The 19,564-nt window shown below is 27.9% G+C and overlaps 3 protein-coding genes across 3 annotated transcripts in view; 1 reads left to right on the top strand and 2 right to left on the bottom strand.

Moving 5' to 3' along the window:
• Positions 1–3,950, bottom strand: part of LOC127283534 (potassium voltage-gated channel subfamily H member 8) — an 88,791-nt gene extending 84,841 nt beyond the window's left edge. The window contains exon 1 of the mRNA XM_051308487.1: positions 3,919–3,950. The gene's annotated coding sequence lies outside the window, so the exon portion shown is untranslated. The remainder of the gene's footprint in view (positions 1–3,918) is intronic.
• Positions 3,951–4,309: 359 nt separating this feature from the next.
• On the bottom strand, positions 4,310–12,628 carry LOC127283543 (general transcription and DNA repair factor IIH helicase subunit XPB). Its single transcript, XM_051308499.1, has 15 exons — positions 12,393–12,628; positions 12,001–12,209; positions 11,697–11,807; positions 11,419–11,568; positions 11,075–11,248; positions 10,659–10,832; positions 10,482–10,579; positions 10,306–10,412; positions 9,863–10,159; positions 9,367–9,635; positions 9,067–9,231; positions 8,757–8,943; positions 4,726–4,874; positions 4,530–4,646; positions 4,310–4,447 (listed from the first exon to the last, which is right to left on the bottom strand). Exons 1-15 carry the CDS (start codon positions 12,427–12,429, stop codon positions 4,319–4,321), a joined length of 2,373 nt encoding a protein of 790 aa, XP_051164456.1. The 5' UTR covers positions 12,430–12,628; the 3' UTR covers positions 4,310–4,318.
• Positions 12,629–13,122: 494 nt separating this feature from the next.
• Positions 13,123–18,102, top strand: LOC127283468 (dnaJ homolog subfamily C member 7). The gene is made up of 11 exons (XM_051308374.1): positions 13,123–13,368; positions 14,694–14,782; positions 14,896–15,020; positions 15,135–15,323; positions 15,416–15,534; positions 15,614–15,767; positions 15,895–16,059; positions 16,192–16,357; positions 16,468–16,614; positions 16,815–16,958; positions 17,244–18,102. The coding sequence occupies exons 1-11, from the start codon at positions 13,292–13,294 to the stop codon at positions 17,327–17,329; spliced, it is 1,461 nt and encodes a 486-aa protein (XP_051164331.1). The 5' UTR covers positions 13,123–13,291; the 3' UTR covers positions 17,330–18,102.
• The last annotated feature ends 1,462 nt before the right edge of the window (positions 18,103–19,564 follow it).

A 19,564-nucleotide genomic window follows, 5' to 3' on the forward strand; every position in this document is an offset into this window, starting at 1 on the left:
CTAATCCAGTAAAAACCAACAAAACATAAATTCAAAACATTGATATAGGGTCAAAGAAACATTTATTTGAATTAAATTAAAAATTTCTTTGAAACGAAGATAATTTTTTTGAATCAAAGATAATTTGTTTGAAACAAAGAAATCTTTTTTCTGGGTGTAGTAAATTATTTTAATTTGTCACATAATGAAAAAAGAAAATGCTTTTTCTTAGATTTCGATATTCTTGCACTTTTGCGATTCGCCGAAAGGTTGAAGGTATATACATATATATAATATGTGAAAAATACAATTTAAAATCCTGATCACGTTCGTCATAACCAGTTTTCTCGAGGGTAGTTTCATTTTTATGAATTCAGATACATAAAAGCTCGACACAGATCCTCTCCACCGGAAGTGAAGTGCCCGGATGATGGTCCTCAGCCTTGTCATCTGGTTTTCAGGTCTTTCGTCAGAGAAATCCCGTTCTCACATTTTTTTTCTTCTTTTTTTTTGCCACCACCCTCTTGATTCCGAGAGTGAAGTTCATTGTGTGAACGCGGGAGTATATAAGAGAAGGTGCTGATAAAAAAAAGGGCAGTCGGTGCAGCTAGGTACCAGGGTTGTACGTCTCGAGACTCGTGAGAGAGGGGGGGTAAGGGTGGTTTAGTTGCTTGTTGGCAGGTCGATAAGTCGTCCACCTCTAACACGCGGGTCGACAGGCCTCCACACAGGGAACACTGACTTTCGAATAGGTATCGGCAATGCGGCAGCATTTAAAGCCATTACACGACCATAAAACGTTTCCTGACTTGCAGCTGATGCAATGCATAATCTACAGTAACGATAAGCGCTTTGAGAACCTTTGCCAAAAACGAATCCCTAAAATAAATTAAACTCAAACTATATATCATTTGGATGGCAATCAAATGGATACATTGACCTCAAACATATTAGGTATACATATACCATTGCGCTCAACCTGTATTATAAAAGACAAAATGGCGAATTAGCAGACGAGAAATCAGGATTCGAAAAAATAATTTCATATAAAACATTGGGAGAAACTTAGATGAAAAATAATATTTACATATTATATTAAAAAAAATCTAATAACTATTTAATGAAATATAATTAATTGAATAAATTAGAAAATAAGTAGTGTAAGAAAATATCAGGTCAGACCTTTTAGTTTTTTTTTTAAATTTTATTAATAAGAAAAGTAAATATCTAGTTAATCCTTCTCAATTTTTTGTAATATCAGTAGTAAAAGTAAATGTTTAGCCAGTCTTTCTAAATATTCGTAATTTTTCAGTAATATAAGTAAATTTACCCAGGCATAATGAATTAATAAGGAAATAAGTAGTACAAGTAAATTTAAGTCAGACATGGTGATTTAATTAAAACATAAGTAGTATAAGTAAATATATAGTCAGACATCTTTTTTTGTGTTATTTTATCAGAAGTAAAAGTCAAAATTTAGTCAGACTTTTTAACTTATAATTTTTCTAGTATAGTATATGTCAATATTTAGTCAGTTTTTCTAAATTATGATTTTATCAGTAGTATAAATCAATGTTAATCAGACATAATGTCGTCTAATATAGAAAACTAAGTATTTTTTTAATGCAATTTTCTCAAACACAATTTTTTCGTAATTAAAAATAGGTAATAATTTTTTTTTTATTTTTTAATTAGCATGGAGCTATAATAATAGGTTTGAACTTTAAAACTCGTTTTTCTCAAAACCAGGTTTATGACACTTCTAATTTTAAATGTCTAATGACATTGCTAAATTTTTACCTAAATATCTCTACAAACTCTCAAAATGTTCAAAATTTAATCCAGATTAATGGCAATGTTGTCCCTTTTCATACGGACGTCCACATATAGTCTACATGTATGAATTTTTGTAAAAATTACATGAAATTCGTGAGAAACAGAAAAAATACAAGAATATGCTTTAAAGAAGTTTGAAAAAAATCTTGATAAATAAATTGAACGAATAAAATATAAATCATAATCCTCTCTATAGTAATATTTGACCTCCATCTCCGTGTAAATCTGATTGTTATTCAAATATAAGAGGGTCGTTTAACATAAATTCTCTTATCCCGCAAATATTTTACATAAAATAAGTTTCAGAATATTTAACAAGTCCTTTGTGAATAATAATTGCAATTTGTTGATAAAAGAGCAACATTTTTTTAAATTAATTTATATTAATAAAAAAAAATAAAAAGAGGTTTTTGGTTAAAAATTAAATTTTTTAATTTTAAAATAATCCATTTGAAAAATTCTGCTATCCATAAAAAAATCTAGATAAAATTAATCAAAAATCATAAATACTTCTCGTATAACATTTTATATTGAACGACGATAAAAACGGAAAGTGATAGTATATATATGAGAATTGACGAATGCTTTATGAATCTGGTGGAAAACTCAAGAGACAAGAGAGACACTTATATTCCATCCTCTTTGTACTTTTCCCAAATGCGGTTTTTAAATGAGGACACAACCTCATCGAAAGTCCATATATTCTCACCGAGCGCGCGCGACACATACGTTGGCACCCGAGAATTTCAAGCCAAGCGACGAGGGAAATTAGAGCAATTCGTGTCTACATTTACGGTTTACGGTACCGCAGGGACATCGATATATAGAAATAATATTAATGTTGCACTATCTCGCAATAAGGAAAAACATACAGGGTGATCAAAAAATCTACCGGACTCCCACGAAAAAAATTTTTTTTTTTCAAATCGACACTTATTTAATTCCAATTTTGTGTCAAATATTCGCAAGTTGTTACATTTCTAAATTTAGGAGAAAAAAATTATTTTTTTGGTCCAGTACATTTTGATTATATTGTATTTGAACTAATAATTTCTGTATTTGAAACAAATACTATCGCAAATAATAATTATTTGATATTAGTTAACTAATCGAATATTTGAATCAAATAAATTTTTTTCTATGGGGGGGATGGGGGGGTCCAAAACTTTATTGCGGAAACTATCATTCACAAAATGGTTTTGTGTGTACATGCCATACTTTGAGAGCTTTAGTCGCAGTCTTGCCACTCGGCTGGCCTAGTTTTCTGTTGCTGTTTTGCTTCTGCTTACTCTTCGTCTCCAAGCTTCAACGACACATACAACCCTTCCCTTTCTCGCTCTCTCTCTCTCTCTCTCTCTCTCTCTCTCTCTCTCTCTCTCTCTCTCTCTCTCTCTCTCTCTCTCTCTCTCTCTCTCTCTCTCTCTCTCTCTCTCTCTCTCTCTCTATACTCTGACCCTTTTCAAATCACGAATCAGCAATTTTCATCCAGAGCACGCTATCAGATAACATCAACTATCACGAGTTTGCACACTTCAAAATATGTATACTTTATACGTTGTACAACAACAATTGCTTTCCTATATTGTATATATTTATATATTATCTTCTTTCACTTCCTGTGAACAAGTCCTTTGTAAGCTCGAAATAACAATACTTCTTTTTTTATTTTTGAAAACCTGCCCTATATAGAATTTAAATCTTAATTCAGTTTAAAGTTAATCTCTCAGTCTATGTAGTAGTTGGATATTTTGATTTAAATCTTCTTTACCGACTGAAGATAAGGTAGATTCCTATCTTACCATCGGTCGCTAAAGCATATCTTTCGTTTTATCTTCCATACCTACTGAAAATAAGCTAACTTTCCAAATGTTCAGCAAATCAATAAAATATTTGCCTTTTTTCCCCTACCAGTAAACACTGTAAAAAAAAGTACTCAAATAGTACCGATTTTAGTTATCAAGATAGAAACAAATTCAATACCTAAAGTCGGTATTAAATTAATACCTTTCGTTTTACAGTGGAGATAGAATACACAATCGATCAGAATTGTGGCACCGACTGAAGATAAAATAGATTTTTACATAAGTAGTTATGAAAACATACCTTTTGTATCCCTTCCTTGTCGAGTGAAGTTAAAGTAGATTCCTCTATGATCAGCTGTCGGTAAAACGTATCAGTAATATAAATATATTCTATTCTTAATTGGATATAACAAAATGTTTGTTTACAAATGTAATCGAATAAATTCAATATTCTAAACAAAACTCTAGAACAAAAAATTTTTGCGATACGAAATTCGCGAAAATGAAAAAATTATTAAAACAGTAACAAATATTGCGGAAATTTATGAAGAATATACACTGTATATATATATTTAAATAAGAAATATTACTTGATATTCTTTTGATGAAAAAATTGTTCTAAGTAATATTATTTATTCACAAATTGAACTAAAGTATTATATAGTATATGAAACAAAATTATAAAACTTACATTGAACAATTTAATTTCTATATTTCTTAAATAGAGGATGTTTACTATTTTGTGAATTAGCATTCAATTTTTTATATTCATAATAAACAGCATCATCTGCTCCAGAGGTTGACGCCATATTTCCAGCTTTGCGAACAATCTAGAAGTGAGAATAAAACATAAATATAAATTTTGAAAAAAAATTCTTTAAATGTGATAAGAAAATATTATTATATACTTACAGAACGTCCTCCTTCTCCTGGAATTCTTTCTTCATCAGCGTCCATATCACTGGCTGATAAAACTTTCTGCAACAATTGCATTTGTTCCTCTCGTGTTTTATAAAATAAATCTGGCTCCTAAAAAAAAAATAAAAAAATTAGATAAAATAAATAAATAATATAATATAATATATAATATATAAAAAATAATACTGACATCGTCCATTCCGGCTAATTTTGTGATGACTTTATACGCATAACCCTGATTTACTAAAAATTGTTGTCGTCTTCTAGAATAATCCATTTCAAATGTATCTTGAGAAACTAGCGTATAAAAGAAGGCATTATAGTCTTCAGCTATCGCTCCTGCAATTACCGATAAAACATATATAAAATTGATCCACAAAAACAATTAAAACAAGTTGTAAATACAGATGTTCATTACATAAACATTTTGCTTCCCCTTTACGATCAGCAAAAAAATTTGCTTCCTAGTGGAGAAAACAAAATTTTATTGCCAAAATGTGAATTTTTGATTTTTTAACTTTCATTAATTCTTTAAATTTACCTCAAATGTATACTTTATATATATCTATCGATTCATCTTGACGTAAGGAATACGATTTTATTATTTATAACCTTAAATTTTTATATTTAAAGATTTTCGGTTAAAAAAAATTTTTGGAAAAAAGACGATAAAATTTTTTTTTTTGGGTATTTTTCAAAATCCTTTGGTCAGATTTGAGATATTAATATGATAAATGAGCGTACCACATATTATCTAAATCCATTAAAACCTCTTAAAGTTATCTTCTAAACAAAAAAGGGATCCACACACACACATACATACATCCGGACAATTGATCAGGATCTCATATAACATGTTTCTATAAAGAAAAAAATTTGTTTCAGCCACTTTGAAAAGTTTTATAAACGAAAGGACTACAAAGCTTCCTCCACGAGGAAGCAAAATAGTCAAAAAGTTTGGAACAGAAAATGTATGGCGCACTTTTTGATTGGTCCAGCGGATGCTGAGCTACACACAAAAACATTTTGGAAAAATTTTCGAAAAATTAAATTTGCGAGATAATCGCTCCGGATTACCGCCAAAGTCATTAGAAGAAAGTTCTGAACAAAAAATGTATAGCGCACTTTTTGATTGGTCCAGCGGATGCTGAGCTACACTCAAATAAATTTTTAAAAAATTTTCGAAAAATTAAATTTTAGAGATAATTGATCCGGAATACCACCACAAAAATAGGGAAAAAGTTTCGAACAAAAAATGTATGGCGCACTTTTTGATTGGTCCAGGGGATGCTGAGATACACTTAAATAAAATTCCGAAAAAATTTCGAAAAATTAAATTTTCGAGATAAGCGCGCCGGAATACCGCCAAAAAAATAGTCAAAAAGTTTCCAACAGAAAATGTATGGCGCACTTTTTGATTGGTCCAGCGGATGCTGAGCTACACTCAAAAATATTTTGGAAAAATTTTCGTAAAATTAAATTTTAGAGATAATCGTTCGGGAATACCGCCAAAGTCATTAGAAGAAAGTTCTGAACAAAAAATGTATAGCGCACTTTTTGATTGGTCCAGCGGATGCTGAGCTACACACAAAAACATTTTGGAAAAATTTTCGAAAAATTAAATTTGCGAGATAATCGCTCCGGATTACCGCCAAAGTCATTAGAAGAAAGTTCTGAACAAAAAATGTATAGCGCACTTTTTGATTGGTCCAGCGGATGCTGAGCTACACTCAAATAAATTTTTGAAAAATTTTCGAAAAATTAAATTTTAGAGATAATTGATCCCGAATACCACCACAAAAATAGGGAAAAAGTTTCGAACAAAAAATGTATGGCGCACTTTTTGATTGGTCCAGGGGATGCTGAGCTACACACAAAAACATTTTGGAAAAATTTTCGAAAAATTAAATTTGCGAGATAATCGCTCCGGATTACCGCCAAAGTCATTAGAAGAAAGTTCTGAACAAAAAATGTATAGCGCACTTTTTGATTGGTCCAGCGGATGCTGAGCTACACTCAAATAAATTTTTGAAAAATTTTCGAAAAATTAAATTTTAGAGATAATTGATCCCGAATACCACCACAAAAATAGGGAAAAAGTTTCGAACAAAAAATGTATGGCGCACTTTTTGATTGGTCCAGGGGATGCTGAGCTACACACAAAAACATTTTGGAAAAATTTTCGAAAAATTAAATTTGCGAGATAATCGCTCCGGATTACCGCCAAAGTCATTAGAAGAAAGTTCTGAACAAAAAATGTATAGCGCACTTTTTGATTGGTCCAGCGGATGCTGAGCTACACTCAAATAAATTTTTGAAAAATTTTCAAAAAATTAAATTTGCGAGATAATCCATCCGGAATACCGCCAAAGTCATTAGAAGAAAGTTCTGAACAAAAAATGTATAGCGCACTTTTTGATTGGTCCAGCGGATGCTGAGATACACTTAAATAAAATTCCGAAAAATTTTCGAAAAATTAAATTTTCGAGATAAGCGCGCCGGAATACCGCCAAAAAAATAGTCAAAAAGTTTCCAACAGAAAATGTATGGCGCACTTTTTGATTGGTCCAGCGGATGCTGAGCTACACTCAAAAATATTTTGGAAAAATTTTCGTAAAATTAAATTCGCGAGATAATTGATCCGGAATACCACCACAAAAATAGGGAAAAAGTTTCGAACAAAAAATGTATGGCGCACTTTTTGATTGGTCCAGGGGATGCTGAGATACACTTAAATAAAATTCCGAAAAAATTTCGAAAAATTAAATTTGCGAGATAATCGCTCCGGAATACCGCCAAAGTCATTAGAAGAAAGTTCTGAACAAAAAATGTATAGCGCACTTTTTGATTGGTCCAGCGGATGCTGAGCTACACTCAAATAAATTTTTGAAAAATTTTCGAAAAATTAAATTTTAGAGATAATCGTTCGGGAATACCGCCAAAGTCTTTAGCAAAAAGTAGCAAACAAAAAATGTATGGCGCACTTTTTGATTGGACCAGCGGATGCTGAGCTACACTAGAAAACAAATTTGGAAAAATTTTCGAAAAATTAAATTTTCGAGATAAGCGCGCCGGAATACCGCCAAAAAAATAGTCAAAAAGTATCGAACAGAAAATGTATGGCCCACCTTTTGATTGGTCCAGCGGATGCTGAGCTACACTCAAAAATATTTTGTAAAAATTTTCGTAAAATTAAATTCGCGATATAATCGATTCGGAATACCACCACAAAAATAGGGAAAGTTTCGAACAAAAAATGTATGGCGCACTTTTTGATTGGTCCAGCGGATGCTGAGCTACACTCAAAAATATTTTGGAAAAATTTTCGTAAAATTAAATTCACGAGATAATCGATTCGGAATACCACCACTAAAATAGGGAAAAAGTTTCGAACGAAAAATGTATGGCGCACTTTTTAATTGGTCTAGCGAATGCTGAGCTACACTTAATTAAAATTCTGAAAAATTTTCGAGATAAGCGCGCCGGAATACCGCCAAAAAAATAGTCAAAAAGTATCGAACAGAAAATGTATGGCCCACCTTTTGATTGGTCCAGCGGATGCTGAGCTACACTCAAAAATATTTTGTAAAAATTTTCGTAAAATTAAGTTTGCGAGATAATCGATTCGGAATACCACCAAAAACAAGTTGTAAATTCAGATGTTCATTATATGAAAATTTTGCTTCCTCTTTACGATCAGCAAAAAAATTTGCTTCCTCGTGGAGAAAGCAAAATTTTATTGCCAAAATCTGAATTTTTGATTTTTTAACTTTCATTAATTCTTTAAATTTACCTCAAATGTATACTTTATATATATCTATCGATTTATCTTGACGTAAGGAATACGATTTTATTATTTATAACCTTAAATTTTTATATTTAAAGATTTTCGGTTAAAAAAAATTTTTGGAAAAAAGACGATAAAATTTTTTTTTTTGGGTATTTTTCAAAATCCTTTGGTCAGATTTGAGATATTAATATGATAAATGAGCGTACCAAATTTTATCTAAATCCATTAAAACCTGTTAAAGTTATCTTATAAACAAAAAAGGGATCCACACACACACATACATACATCCGGACAATTGATCAGGATCTCATATAACATGTTTCTATAAAGAAAAAAATTTGTTTCCGCCACTTTGAAAAGTTTTATAAACGAAAGGACTACAAAGCTTCCTCCACGAGGAAGCAAAATAAAGAAAACAAAAAATTAATTACCTTTTTTTGCTCTTAAAATTCTACCCAATCTTTGAGCTTCTTGTCGTCTAGATCCACCGTGCGATGAAATTTGAATCAAAACATTTGCTTCAGGCAAATCAAAAGATGTATCTGCAACTTTACTCACAAAGATTGTGTTCACCTTTATGTTATACTTGAAATTTTGCAGAATTTGTATCCTTTCACTCTAAAAAAGTAAAAAAAATTTCTACTTAGAAAAAAACTAATACAACAAAAATAATTCATAAGTTATTTTTTCTATTTTGTTCTATGTCATCAAAAAACAAATTTAAAAAGATGAAAAATTTACCTGACTAGTTGGACCGTAAATAAAAGGTCTCTGCATTTCTTTAGCATAATGTTTTAGAGCAAAAACATTATCTGAGAAGACAATAGTCTTATCTCCACGTCTTTCGTGATATCTTATAAGATATTGACAGTATCGAAATTTATTTGGATTCATTACGTACAATAGCTGAAAATAAAATTAAAATACAAATAAAAATAAAATAAAAAATTATTATATAAAAAATAAAAATAACAGTGAAATAAATATTAATTGAAATTAAAAATTCGTTATTTAACTTAAAAATTTCAAATATCAACACACCAATTTTCTCGACATTTTGCAATTGAGGTATTCACGATAAAATTCCGCAGTCATTGGACACCAAACCTCAGCACATTGAACTCTTGCAATAAATCCTCGTTTCTGCAATTCCAACCAATTAGCCTCATACAGTTTAGGGCCAATTAAAAAATTAAGGTCTGCAATTTTATCATCCTCACGCAACAGAGTTGCTGTTAATCCCAATTTGCAATGTGACTGAACCAATGTTAATACTCTTCTAAACATTTTCGCTGGTATCGAGTGAACCTCTATAAATTAAAGACAAAAATTAAAAATTAGAATTAAATAATAATTTTTCAAATAAAATTATTTTCTTCAAAATTTAAAAAATTTTACAACTCTGAAAAATTCAAAAAATTATCAAAATCGGATATATATATTTTTTTTAAATTAATTTAATTTGCGATTAAATATATTTCAAAAAAAGTTTAAATTGATAAATAATGATTTTTTTGATAGAGAAAAATTTAATTACCATCTAAAACCATTATTCCCCATTCTTGATCTTGGAGCCATTTCATCGTTTGTTCAGCTTCCCATGAACGTTTTTGAGTGTGTGTAATCATAGAATATGTGGTGATTAAAATTCCACAGCCCATTGGTTTGTCTTTGGCTTCACTAGTGAATCGACAAATCATTGAATCATCAGCAGTTGACCACATTTTAAATTGTTGCTTCCATTGTTCAACGGAAACACCCGAATTACAAAGGACCAAAGCTCGTTTTCTAACTGTACAACAGGCAGTTACTCCAACTAAACTTTTACCGGCACCTATGTAAACAAATAAAAACATTAATTTCGTCCTTTTCATAAATTACAATTAAATTTTGTTTTTTCGTAAAATAAAAACAAAATATATAGAATTTAATATTTATAATATATATATTAAGAAAATTAATTTTTTTCAAAATATTTACCACAAGGCAGAACAATGACTCCGGATCTTGCTCGACCATTGCCAAACATTTTACGCAAACTTTTTTCCTGATATGGCCTCAACACTGCCGATGGTTTCAGATCAATGCTGAAAATTATTTAGTCTTACTAATTCAATAAAATAAATTTGAGAGACAGTAAACAAAAATTTACATACTTTATATTTGGATTATGTGTGTCGTTTCTAAAATCATATTCGGCTAATAACGGATGATCTAATTCTATACATCTTTTTTGTATTACTTCAATTTTTTCCTGAAATTAATTTTGTTTTTATTTATTTACATGTTGTCAAAATTGCACTTTTAGATTTTATTTTAAAAAATTAACTTACTTGATTAACTTCAAAACTTATAGTTTTTAATTGCTGTTCTTCCTCCTCGTCTTCATCTTCCTTATCAATTTTTTCATAAACCGTTGCTATTTCATCAGGAACTGTTTTACTAGAACTAGATGTCTCAGTTGCTGTTGTTGTTGTTGCTGCTGTTGTTGCTGGTTTCGATCCAAACTAAAATTTTTCAAAATTACTCTAACAATTCACTTTAAATTTTCTATTTTAAAATTTCTTTGAATTTGATAATTATTGTCAAATTTGTTAATATTTGTAAATTGTAAATTAAATTTTAATACTAATTGTAAATTAGTAAATAGTAATTATGAATTACTATTGAAATAATTAAAAATTATAAAATTATTTTTAAATTATACAAAAATGAACAACTAATTTTCAAATTATATATATATAAGTACCTGTAAGGCCTCAGATTTCTCTTGAATACACGTTATTAGACCATCTTTATCAACATCGTCAACACTACGCGTGATTCTGCAGTCTTGAATAGTTCGATCCTTTAATAACGTCTGTAAAACTTCTGGAAATGCAGATTCTATGAAATATTTGTTATGCTTCAAAACCAATTTGACCTGAAAAAAAACAAAATTTCTTCAGAAAATTAATTTTTAATAAACCATTTTCTTCTTATTATTATTAAAAATAATAAATAGACCTTGGCATCAAATATTTATATTAATAATTAATTTACTAATTTTATTATTACATTAATTGTTTATTTATTAACAAGACTGAACCTAACCTTTCCATAAGACAATGTACACATTTTGATAAATTCAACAATTCCATCGGGAATACTTGTTTTACTCAATTTATCAAGATATTCAATAATATCGTGTGTTTGAAGACCAACACTAACAGCTGCATAAAGAGAATAAGCCGTCAATTTGTACTGTAAAAAAATGTTTATTATTTTTCAATTAATTACTTTAAGTAATTGGGACGGAATCTCTGTATTATTATATACAGTATTTTCTGAAAAATGATGATAATGGTTAACTGAAAACAAAAATAACTAACCTCGTGAATATATTTGGGACGTGACACAGGTTCAGCAATTGCGACTAAAAAATCTTGAGCTTGTTTATAAACTGGAGAAAATGATTCTAAAAAGATATGTCCGTTTGGTGCCTAAAATCAAGAAAAATAATTATTTAATTAATCAATAACAAATAAAACGTTTCTATTGTTGCTGGTACATAATTTTATCATTAAAATAATATCGCAGAAAAATGAAACATTCTATCAGTATTATATATTTAAATACATCAATTTTAAATATTTAAAAATAAAAAATTAAATAATTGATAAATTCTCTACTTACAACCCATAAGGCCCTTGATTCATGATCTGATTTTAGACTCATTAGCGAACGATAATCTTTTGCTCCAAATTCATCTTCAACAATAGTTCCACTTTTTTCTATATCAACAGTGGCTGCTGAAGGAATTCCTTCCGGTTCTCCTCCATCTGCCGTTTCTTCTTCGATATAATCCTCAAAATCATCTTTAGCCTTTTTTGCAAAACGCTTGTCTAATACGAGTAAAAAAAATTATGTCAATTATGTTGGCAAAAATTGATCATTTCAATTCATTGGAATTTTCTAACTTTTTAGGTTATAAAAATTTCAATTATGTAATATTAATATATAAATAATACAATGTATGACAAATTGTTTAAATAAGTATGAAAGATATGAATTTTTAACTTATTTACCTGATGTGTCTTTCTTGAATCTTTTTGGAGGTCCCATTATTTCTGATTTTTTTCAAGAATTAAAACCAATTCTTTTGGCTAGATGTATTATTACAGTTGATACATATTTATAAAACAGTTATCACAGAACAATAGATTTTAATTGCTACAATAAAGGAATTTATTTTAAAAAAGATCTTGAGCAATACACTTCTGTCACCTTTCGACGTTTTTGATTGAATTTTAGGTTATGATTTTCTTTGAGCCTGATATCGTGACGTCACTTCGAGACAATGACAAACCTCAATTTAAATAAAATAAGAACCTCTTATTTTCTTATAGAGAATGTATTTTCGGATAATTACTGAAATTATTAATTGCATTTTCTATTTAAAATAAATAACTTTTTAATCCCATCAAACATTTTATATTTTCCCGGTAAAAAATATCCAGTGTGACGTCTGAATACGTCGGTAAAATCAATAGCTACCGACTGGTAGGAAATTTTTAGGTTATGTATGAATTGCAAATGTTTTGCATCTTTTGCATTGTGCACATTTTTAGTGACATATTAAAAGTCATTAGTACACAGTTAAATTAAAATATTTCGCACTTAATAAATTACAACTCGTGTGAAATTAGTGTATAATTTATTCGCACTTTTGTAGAATTGTTGGATAATTAATATAAGGTTTTAAAACCCTTTTTCTAGTAACCCAAAAGGACATTCTAGTCAGAGAAAATTTTTCACGACAAAATCTTGTCCTAATAACATCTTTTCTGTGGCGAGTGGCAATTTTTTTCAGGCTACATGTGCATTTTAATTCTTAACTAGTAACTAAAAATTAATTTAGTAAAACAAATTTCTTTCTAATTTCTGCATGCTGGTTTAAAAATTTTGTGATTATCTTTAAGAAGTCATGGCAGACGAAGTGTTAAATGAAATTCCAACAATAAACTCAACAATTCCGAATGCGTCATCCCCTGAGGCAGAAATGTAAGCTTCGAGTTCTACTTTACTTTTAGTACATAAAAATTATGTTGCTAAATTTAATATTTTCTATCGCAAATTGGCAAATGAATTAAAGTTACATAATCATCTTTTAAATAGTATCTAATAAATATTGTATGCACATTTTTAAATTTTCTGTTTAAAGTATTTTTTTGCATTCATATATATATATATATATATATTTCACAACAATCAATACGTTTCAAGTTCATAATTTTTTTTTATTTTTGAAAAATTATTTTTCTTTTATAATTTTTATTGGTGATTTATTAAATTTTTTGAAATCTAATATATACAAGGAATATAATACCTTTGTTGCAATTTGCAATCAGATATATAGGTATTCTTACTTTCCATTTCGTAAACATTGCACTTTTAAATAACTGTAAATTGCTGAGTGTAAACCGTGACAAACAAAGTAGGTCGTTGTCATTCGTTTTCTAAAATTTTTTTTAATATCCCTAAATAATTTTATCAATCTTACCATACAAATATTTATAAGGTTTATAGAATGTCAATCCATTTCTCTTAATAAATTCTCTTATAAATTTAATCTTTTCTTTTACAAAAAATTTTTATTGTATTTTTAAACGTTTTATTTTCAACTATTAAAGTAACGGTTTGATAAGGAAATGAACAAAGAATTTTGTATAGAGTAAGAGAAAATTTGTAGAATTCATTTTATTCAAATATGGCAAATTTCACGCTGTATGATTCAGTATGATCATATTAATTTAGTGATTAAACTGCTTTTTAAGGTTATCGTGTTAATTTATTTTTATTATTTGAATGTATAGTTAATTTAAAAAAAATACTTGAGGTAGGAATTGTCTTTTAGACAATGTCTTAATTAACTGTTTAATCATTTATAAAACATGACACTGTCAAATGTAGACCGCACATTTAATATTTCGTAAGTTGTTTATTTGACAATGTATATAATTGTTCAATTTTAAATTCTATTTTTATCATATATAAAAAATTAATTCGCCCAGTTATTGTGAATTCTACCCAGTAATTCGATATTTGCATTCTGAATTTTTTTTCTAATAATTAAGTAAACATCTATGTAGTAGTATATAATTTTACATTTTTTTCCTTATTTTTCTAAAATAGAATAAAAAATCTAATAATACCAGAACTAACCTAACGTAACCTATTAAAATTTAAAAATTATTTTCCTAAAAAATAAAAGATAATTTACTAAATAAACTCTTAAATAATAATTAAGGTGCATACAGGAGTATTATATATTTACAGATTTTTTAAAAATAATGAAGCAACCTAGTTTAGATATTATTTTCTTTCAGATTGGCAGAATTAAAAAAGGAAGAGGCTAACAAATTTTACGCTACAAAGGAGTACAAAAAAGCTTTAGTTGGATACAGTGAAGCTATTGGTAGGTCAAGTTGAAAGAAATGAATATAATTAGCTAATAATAATATGGGAATAATTTTTAATGAACTAAAATTGAATATTGATTTTGAATAAACTATATTTATTTTTGTTTAGAATTATGCCCCAATGTAGCAAGATATTACAGCAATCGATCAGCATGTTACATGATGTTGAGTCTCTATCGAGACGCATTAAAAGATGCTCAAAAATCTGTCGAATTAGATCCACAATTTGTGAAGGTAATAATAAAAAATTTTCAAAAAATAACCTTATTTTTTACTTACCATGTTTTTATGTTTTAATTTATTTTGTCCCATAGAAAATAATCATTTTAAAAAAATTTCATTTTTCAGGCATACTCCCGTATAGTGAAATGCAGCATAATACTCGGCGATATAGTGAACGCTGAAACTGCAATAAATAAATTAAAAGAGATAGATCCATCAAATGCTTCATTTACATCCGAATTAATGGAAATTGATCATTTACGAAGATTTATCGTTGAATCTGAAGCAGCTTATGCAGCGAAAGATTATCGAAAAGTATTTTTCAAATTTATTTTCACGCTTTTGATATTTTTCTTTATAAAATTAATAATTTCTTTCAAATTTAATAATTAAAATTTTCTTTTTAGGTTGTTTATTGTATGGATCGTTGTTGTAACGTAAGTCCGCAATGTACAAGATTTAAATTAGCAAAAGCAGAATGTTTAACATTTTTAGGAAGGTACCAAGAAGCGCAGGATATTGCAAAGTTAGTTTTTCTTTTTTAAAAAACTTGAAAATTCATTTTCTTGTTTTATAGGATAATTAACATTTTAATGTTCTTTCAGTGATGTTTTGCATATTGACAAGCAAAATGTTGAAGCAATTTATGTTCGTGGCATGTGTTTATATTATCAAGACAATGTCGATAAGGCATTCACTCATTTTCAACAAGTGCTTCGTCTAGCACCGGATCACATCAAAGCACTAGAAATTTACAAGGTAAGTTTTTTTTATTTTTAATTATTTTATTTATATTTTTTATAAATTAATATTTATAAACTCACAAAGTATTCATTTTTCTTAGACAGTTAACAATTTTTTTTATTAAACTTGGTTTTTTTTATAGAAAGCAAAATCTTTGAAGCAAAAGAAGGAGGAAGGTAATGTTGCTTTCAAGGAGAATCGTTATGAAGAAGCTTACAGTCTCTATACTCAAGCATTGTTATTGGATCCGAAAAATGTACTAACAAATGCAAAATTACATTTTAATAAAGCAACAGTTGCCGCTAAGGTAATTATTCACTTCTTTATACCATTTTTTCTTTTTATCATCTAGAATTTAATTAGAAATAATTATTAAGGAATTAAAAATTTGTATTTTTAGTTTTATAAATAGTAATTTATATTATTTTTTTCTCATCAGCTTGGAAGGTTGAACGAATCAGTAACAGAATGCACAGAAGCTCTCAGGTTAGATGAAAATTATCTGAAAGCTTTACTTAGAAGAGCACAATGTTACACGGATCGTCAGGAATTTGAAGAGGCTGTACGAGATTATGAAAAAGCATACAAAATGAGCAAAACTCGAAGTAATATTTTTATTTATTTACTTATATCGATTTATTTCGATTTCTAATTTATTTTATTATTATATGTATTTTATTTATTAACATGTTAAATATATTAAATTTTTTTCTAGATAATAAACGATTACTCACGGAGGCTAAACTCGCTTTGAAAAAATCTCAAAGGAAAGATTATTACAAAATTCTCGGAATTGACAAAAATGCATCTACTGATGATATTAAGAAAGCTTACCGAAAAAGAGCTATGGTCCACCATCCAGGTAAAAATTTTGAAAATTTACATTTTAATGAAAATAGAATTATAAATTAGAATTATTAAATTTTTTTTTGGAACAAAATATTTCTTGTTTTTGTTTTCTTTATTAATTAAATTACAGTAACGACTAAATTAAAATATTTAATTTAAATTTTTAAAAAATTGAAAAAATATTGAAAAAGCAAATACTTATATAAATTTTAGATCGTCATGCAAATGCTTCTGACAGAGAAAAGAAGGAACAAGAGAAAAAGTTTAAAGAAGTAGGTGAGGCTTACGGAATTCTTTCAGATCCAAAGAAGCGATCTCGTTATGATAATGGTCATGACATCAATGAGGATATAGAAGGTATGTTTGCATTTGATTTACTTTCAATTATTCGAATAAATCGACATTTATTTCGATTAATTTTTTAGTTGATTTAAAATTAAATTTTATTCTATTTTTAAATTTTAAGTCACTTTTAAACTTTGAAGTTTAAACTTTACTAATTATAAATATTTTTATTTAAAAATAAATTTTTATCTATTTATCGAAAATTTAAAAAAAAAAATTAAAGTGTTTTATAAAATCATTTTATTTTTTTCAATGAAAATGATAATAAAATGAAATAAATTTGCCCTTATTTTTTAGACATGGATCAAAATGCAATGTTCCACGCTTTCTTCTCGCAAAATGCCTCCTCATTCCCTGGTGGATTTGTATATCAATTCGTTTAAGAATTTCAAAATTTTCAGCGAAAGAATTGCGCATTCTTAATCAGTGAATGTGTATCAATAAATTCATCAATCGTTTTTTTTCGCCTCTAAATGCGAAATGCATAACGATAAATTCGCGCACGTCTTAACACTACTTCTTAAACTGATAAAAAGACTTCTTAAATATAATAATGATAATAATAATATTAATAATAATAATTTCAAATTAATGCTGAACTTGTGAAAAACGTAGCGTTAAGACAACAAGTTTATACAATTTAGAATTATTGCTCCTAGAGTAAAACAAAAAAAAACTATAATGATAAAGGATTTGTTTTATTGTAAACAAATCTTGAACTCTTTCAACTTTCACTCTTAATCTACATATAATATATATATATTTCCAGAGTGTCTAGCATTTAAGGAAATAAAAAGTCAAAAAAAGACCATAAGGAAAGTTATTTATACAAATGTACAAGTTCTTTTTTTCAATAATTTAAAGAATTTATTTTCCTTCGAAAGACGATATTTTGAATTGTTTATTTTAAAGAGTTACCTGTTTAGTGTATTTTCGTTTTATATTATATTTATAGACTTATTATTTATAATCCATTATATAAGTAAAAAAAAATAATTATTGAAAGATTAGACATCGCTAGACACCCTGTTTTTGATGAACTTGTGTTCATTAACATAGATTTTTATTTAATTACTTTATGCAAAACATATTTAAATGTTATGTATCTTCAAGCATCAAATAAACCGTTTAAATATACTGAAATGAATCAAAAGTATTATTATGCTTTTTGAAAATCAATTTTTTAATTTTCATACAAAAAAGTGCCTTATTTCTATTTTTAGAAAATATTTTCTTTCTTTTTTTAGTAGCAAAAAAAGGCTTCTTTTGTATTTTCGTCTTTTTATAGAATGCTGCCTTGTACTTTTAATTTACATTTTTCTTCAATGACACAATGGAAACTCGATAATTATATATATATATTTCTGCCCTGCGTGTTCACGGTGGCTTGTAATGAAGATATTTTATCTGTAAACAAAAGATTCATGTACCAGATATTAATTAATATAGAGGAATTTCCTGTAGGGCGAAAATTTAATGCTCATAGATAAATTATGAAGCAATATTGGACTTTAAATTAAATTATAAATTTTTTCAAGCTAGCAAATTTTATATGATTCTACAGTTAATGTTTTAATTAAAAGGAACTTGGAAATTTCTCAAAAAAATGGTAGATAACAGGGATGTTTCTTTTTTAAAAAAAACTCCTAAATTATCTAAAGTTGATTTTTTTAAATTTATTCAAAAGCATAAATTATTATTTGACCTCATTCAATTATATTTTACCCAAAATTTCGTTTCTAATGTTACAATAAATATTTTGCAATAATTTTAAATCTTCTATATTTGATTGTTCGAAAAATTGTTTATAACATTACTAGTAGTCTTTTAAAAAAGGTAACAATTTTTAAGGGCGCTATAAAACCAAAAAGTGTGGATATATTTTTTTCAAATCTGAAACGATGCACGCAGACATTCATACTTTGTGTCATTTTATCTTGTAAAGAGAAAGAATACTTTTACTAATTAGATTTTTCCTATTTGGAAAAGAAATTATTGAATTTAAATGTAATAATTATTAACTATATTATAATTATATAAATTAATTATGTAAAATAAGGATTGAAAAAGGCCATTTTACTCCCTAGTACTGAAAAGACTATTTTAATCCCAAGAGATGAAAAAAGCAATTGCAATCTTTGGAATTTGATTAATTTGTTCAATTATAATAGTTATATTAAAATCGTAGGACAATTGTAAAATTAAAGAATTAGTGAAAATATTCAATCTTTTTACATCATGAAAAGAAAATTCAACCTAGAGATTGGAGGTGCACAATATGTCAAAGCAACACATCCTCTGTTTCAAAACTTCAGCTCACCTAGATGTTCACTCCAACACCAATCCATCAGTCAGCATTGTTTCTTCCATAAACTTCCACTTCCAGTCTTCAAGCCCAGGTCAATTCCAAGCGCAACTCACAAGTTCTGCTGAGTAGATTTTATACTCCCCCAACTCCCAAACAATCACCCATAAAATTTTCTTTCATATTTGCATATTATGTATAAATAAATATTATGTTTTTTCAGTGTAAAACAGAAACAATTTCGTTTTTCCATTATTGAGTAATCCAAATCTTTGTTTTTTTAATTCTATTGCAATTTTTTGTTTTTAATAAG

This window comes from Leptopilina boulardi, unplaced genomic scaffold, assembly GCF_019393585.1.
Source record: "Leptopilina boulardi isolate dan_hultmark-lab unplaced genomic scaffold, ZJU_Lbou_2.1 LbouV2_31, whole genome shotgun sequence".
NCBI classification, from domain to species: domain Eukaryota; kingdom Metazoa; phylum Arthropoda; class Insecta; order Hymenoptera; family Figitidae; genus Leptopilina; species Leptopilina boulardi.

What these genes read in the sequence shown, in the direction of transcription:
- LOC127283543 (XM_051308499.1), bottom strand. Translation starts at nt 12,429, where the DNA reads ATGGGACCTCCAAAAAGATTCAAGAAAGACACATCAG. An exon ending in GTCCCAAATATATTCACGAG is followed by an intron (nt 11,569 to 11,696) that starts GTTAGTTATTTT and finishes ATTTTTTTACAG; the next exon opens with TACAAATTGACGGCTTATTC. An exon ending in AATTTTAAGAGCAAAAAAAG is followed by an intron (nt 4,875 to 8,756) that starts GTAATTAATTTT and finishes CGGTAATTGCAG; the next exon opens with GAGCGATAGCTGAAGACTAT.
- LOC127283468 (XM_051308374.1), top strand. Translation starts at nt 13,292, where the DNA reads ATGGCAGACGAAGTGTTAAATGAAATTCCAACAATAAACTCAACAATT. An exon ending in AAGCACTAGAAATTTACAAG is followed by an intron (nt 15,768 to 15,894) that starts GTAAGTTTTTTT and finishes TTTTTTTTATAG; the next exon opens with AAAGCAAAATCTTTGAAGCA. An exon ending in AAGCAACAGTTGCCGCTAAG is followed by an intron (nt 16,060 to 16,191) that starts GTAATTATTCAC and finishes TTTTCTCATCAG; the next exon opens with CTTGGAAGGTTGAACGAATC.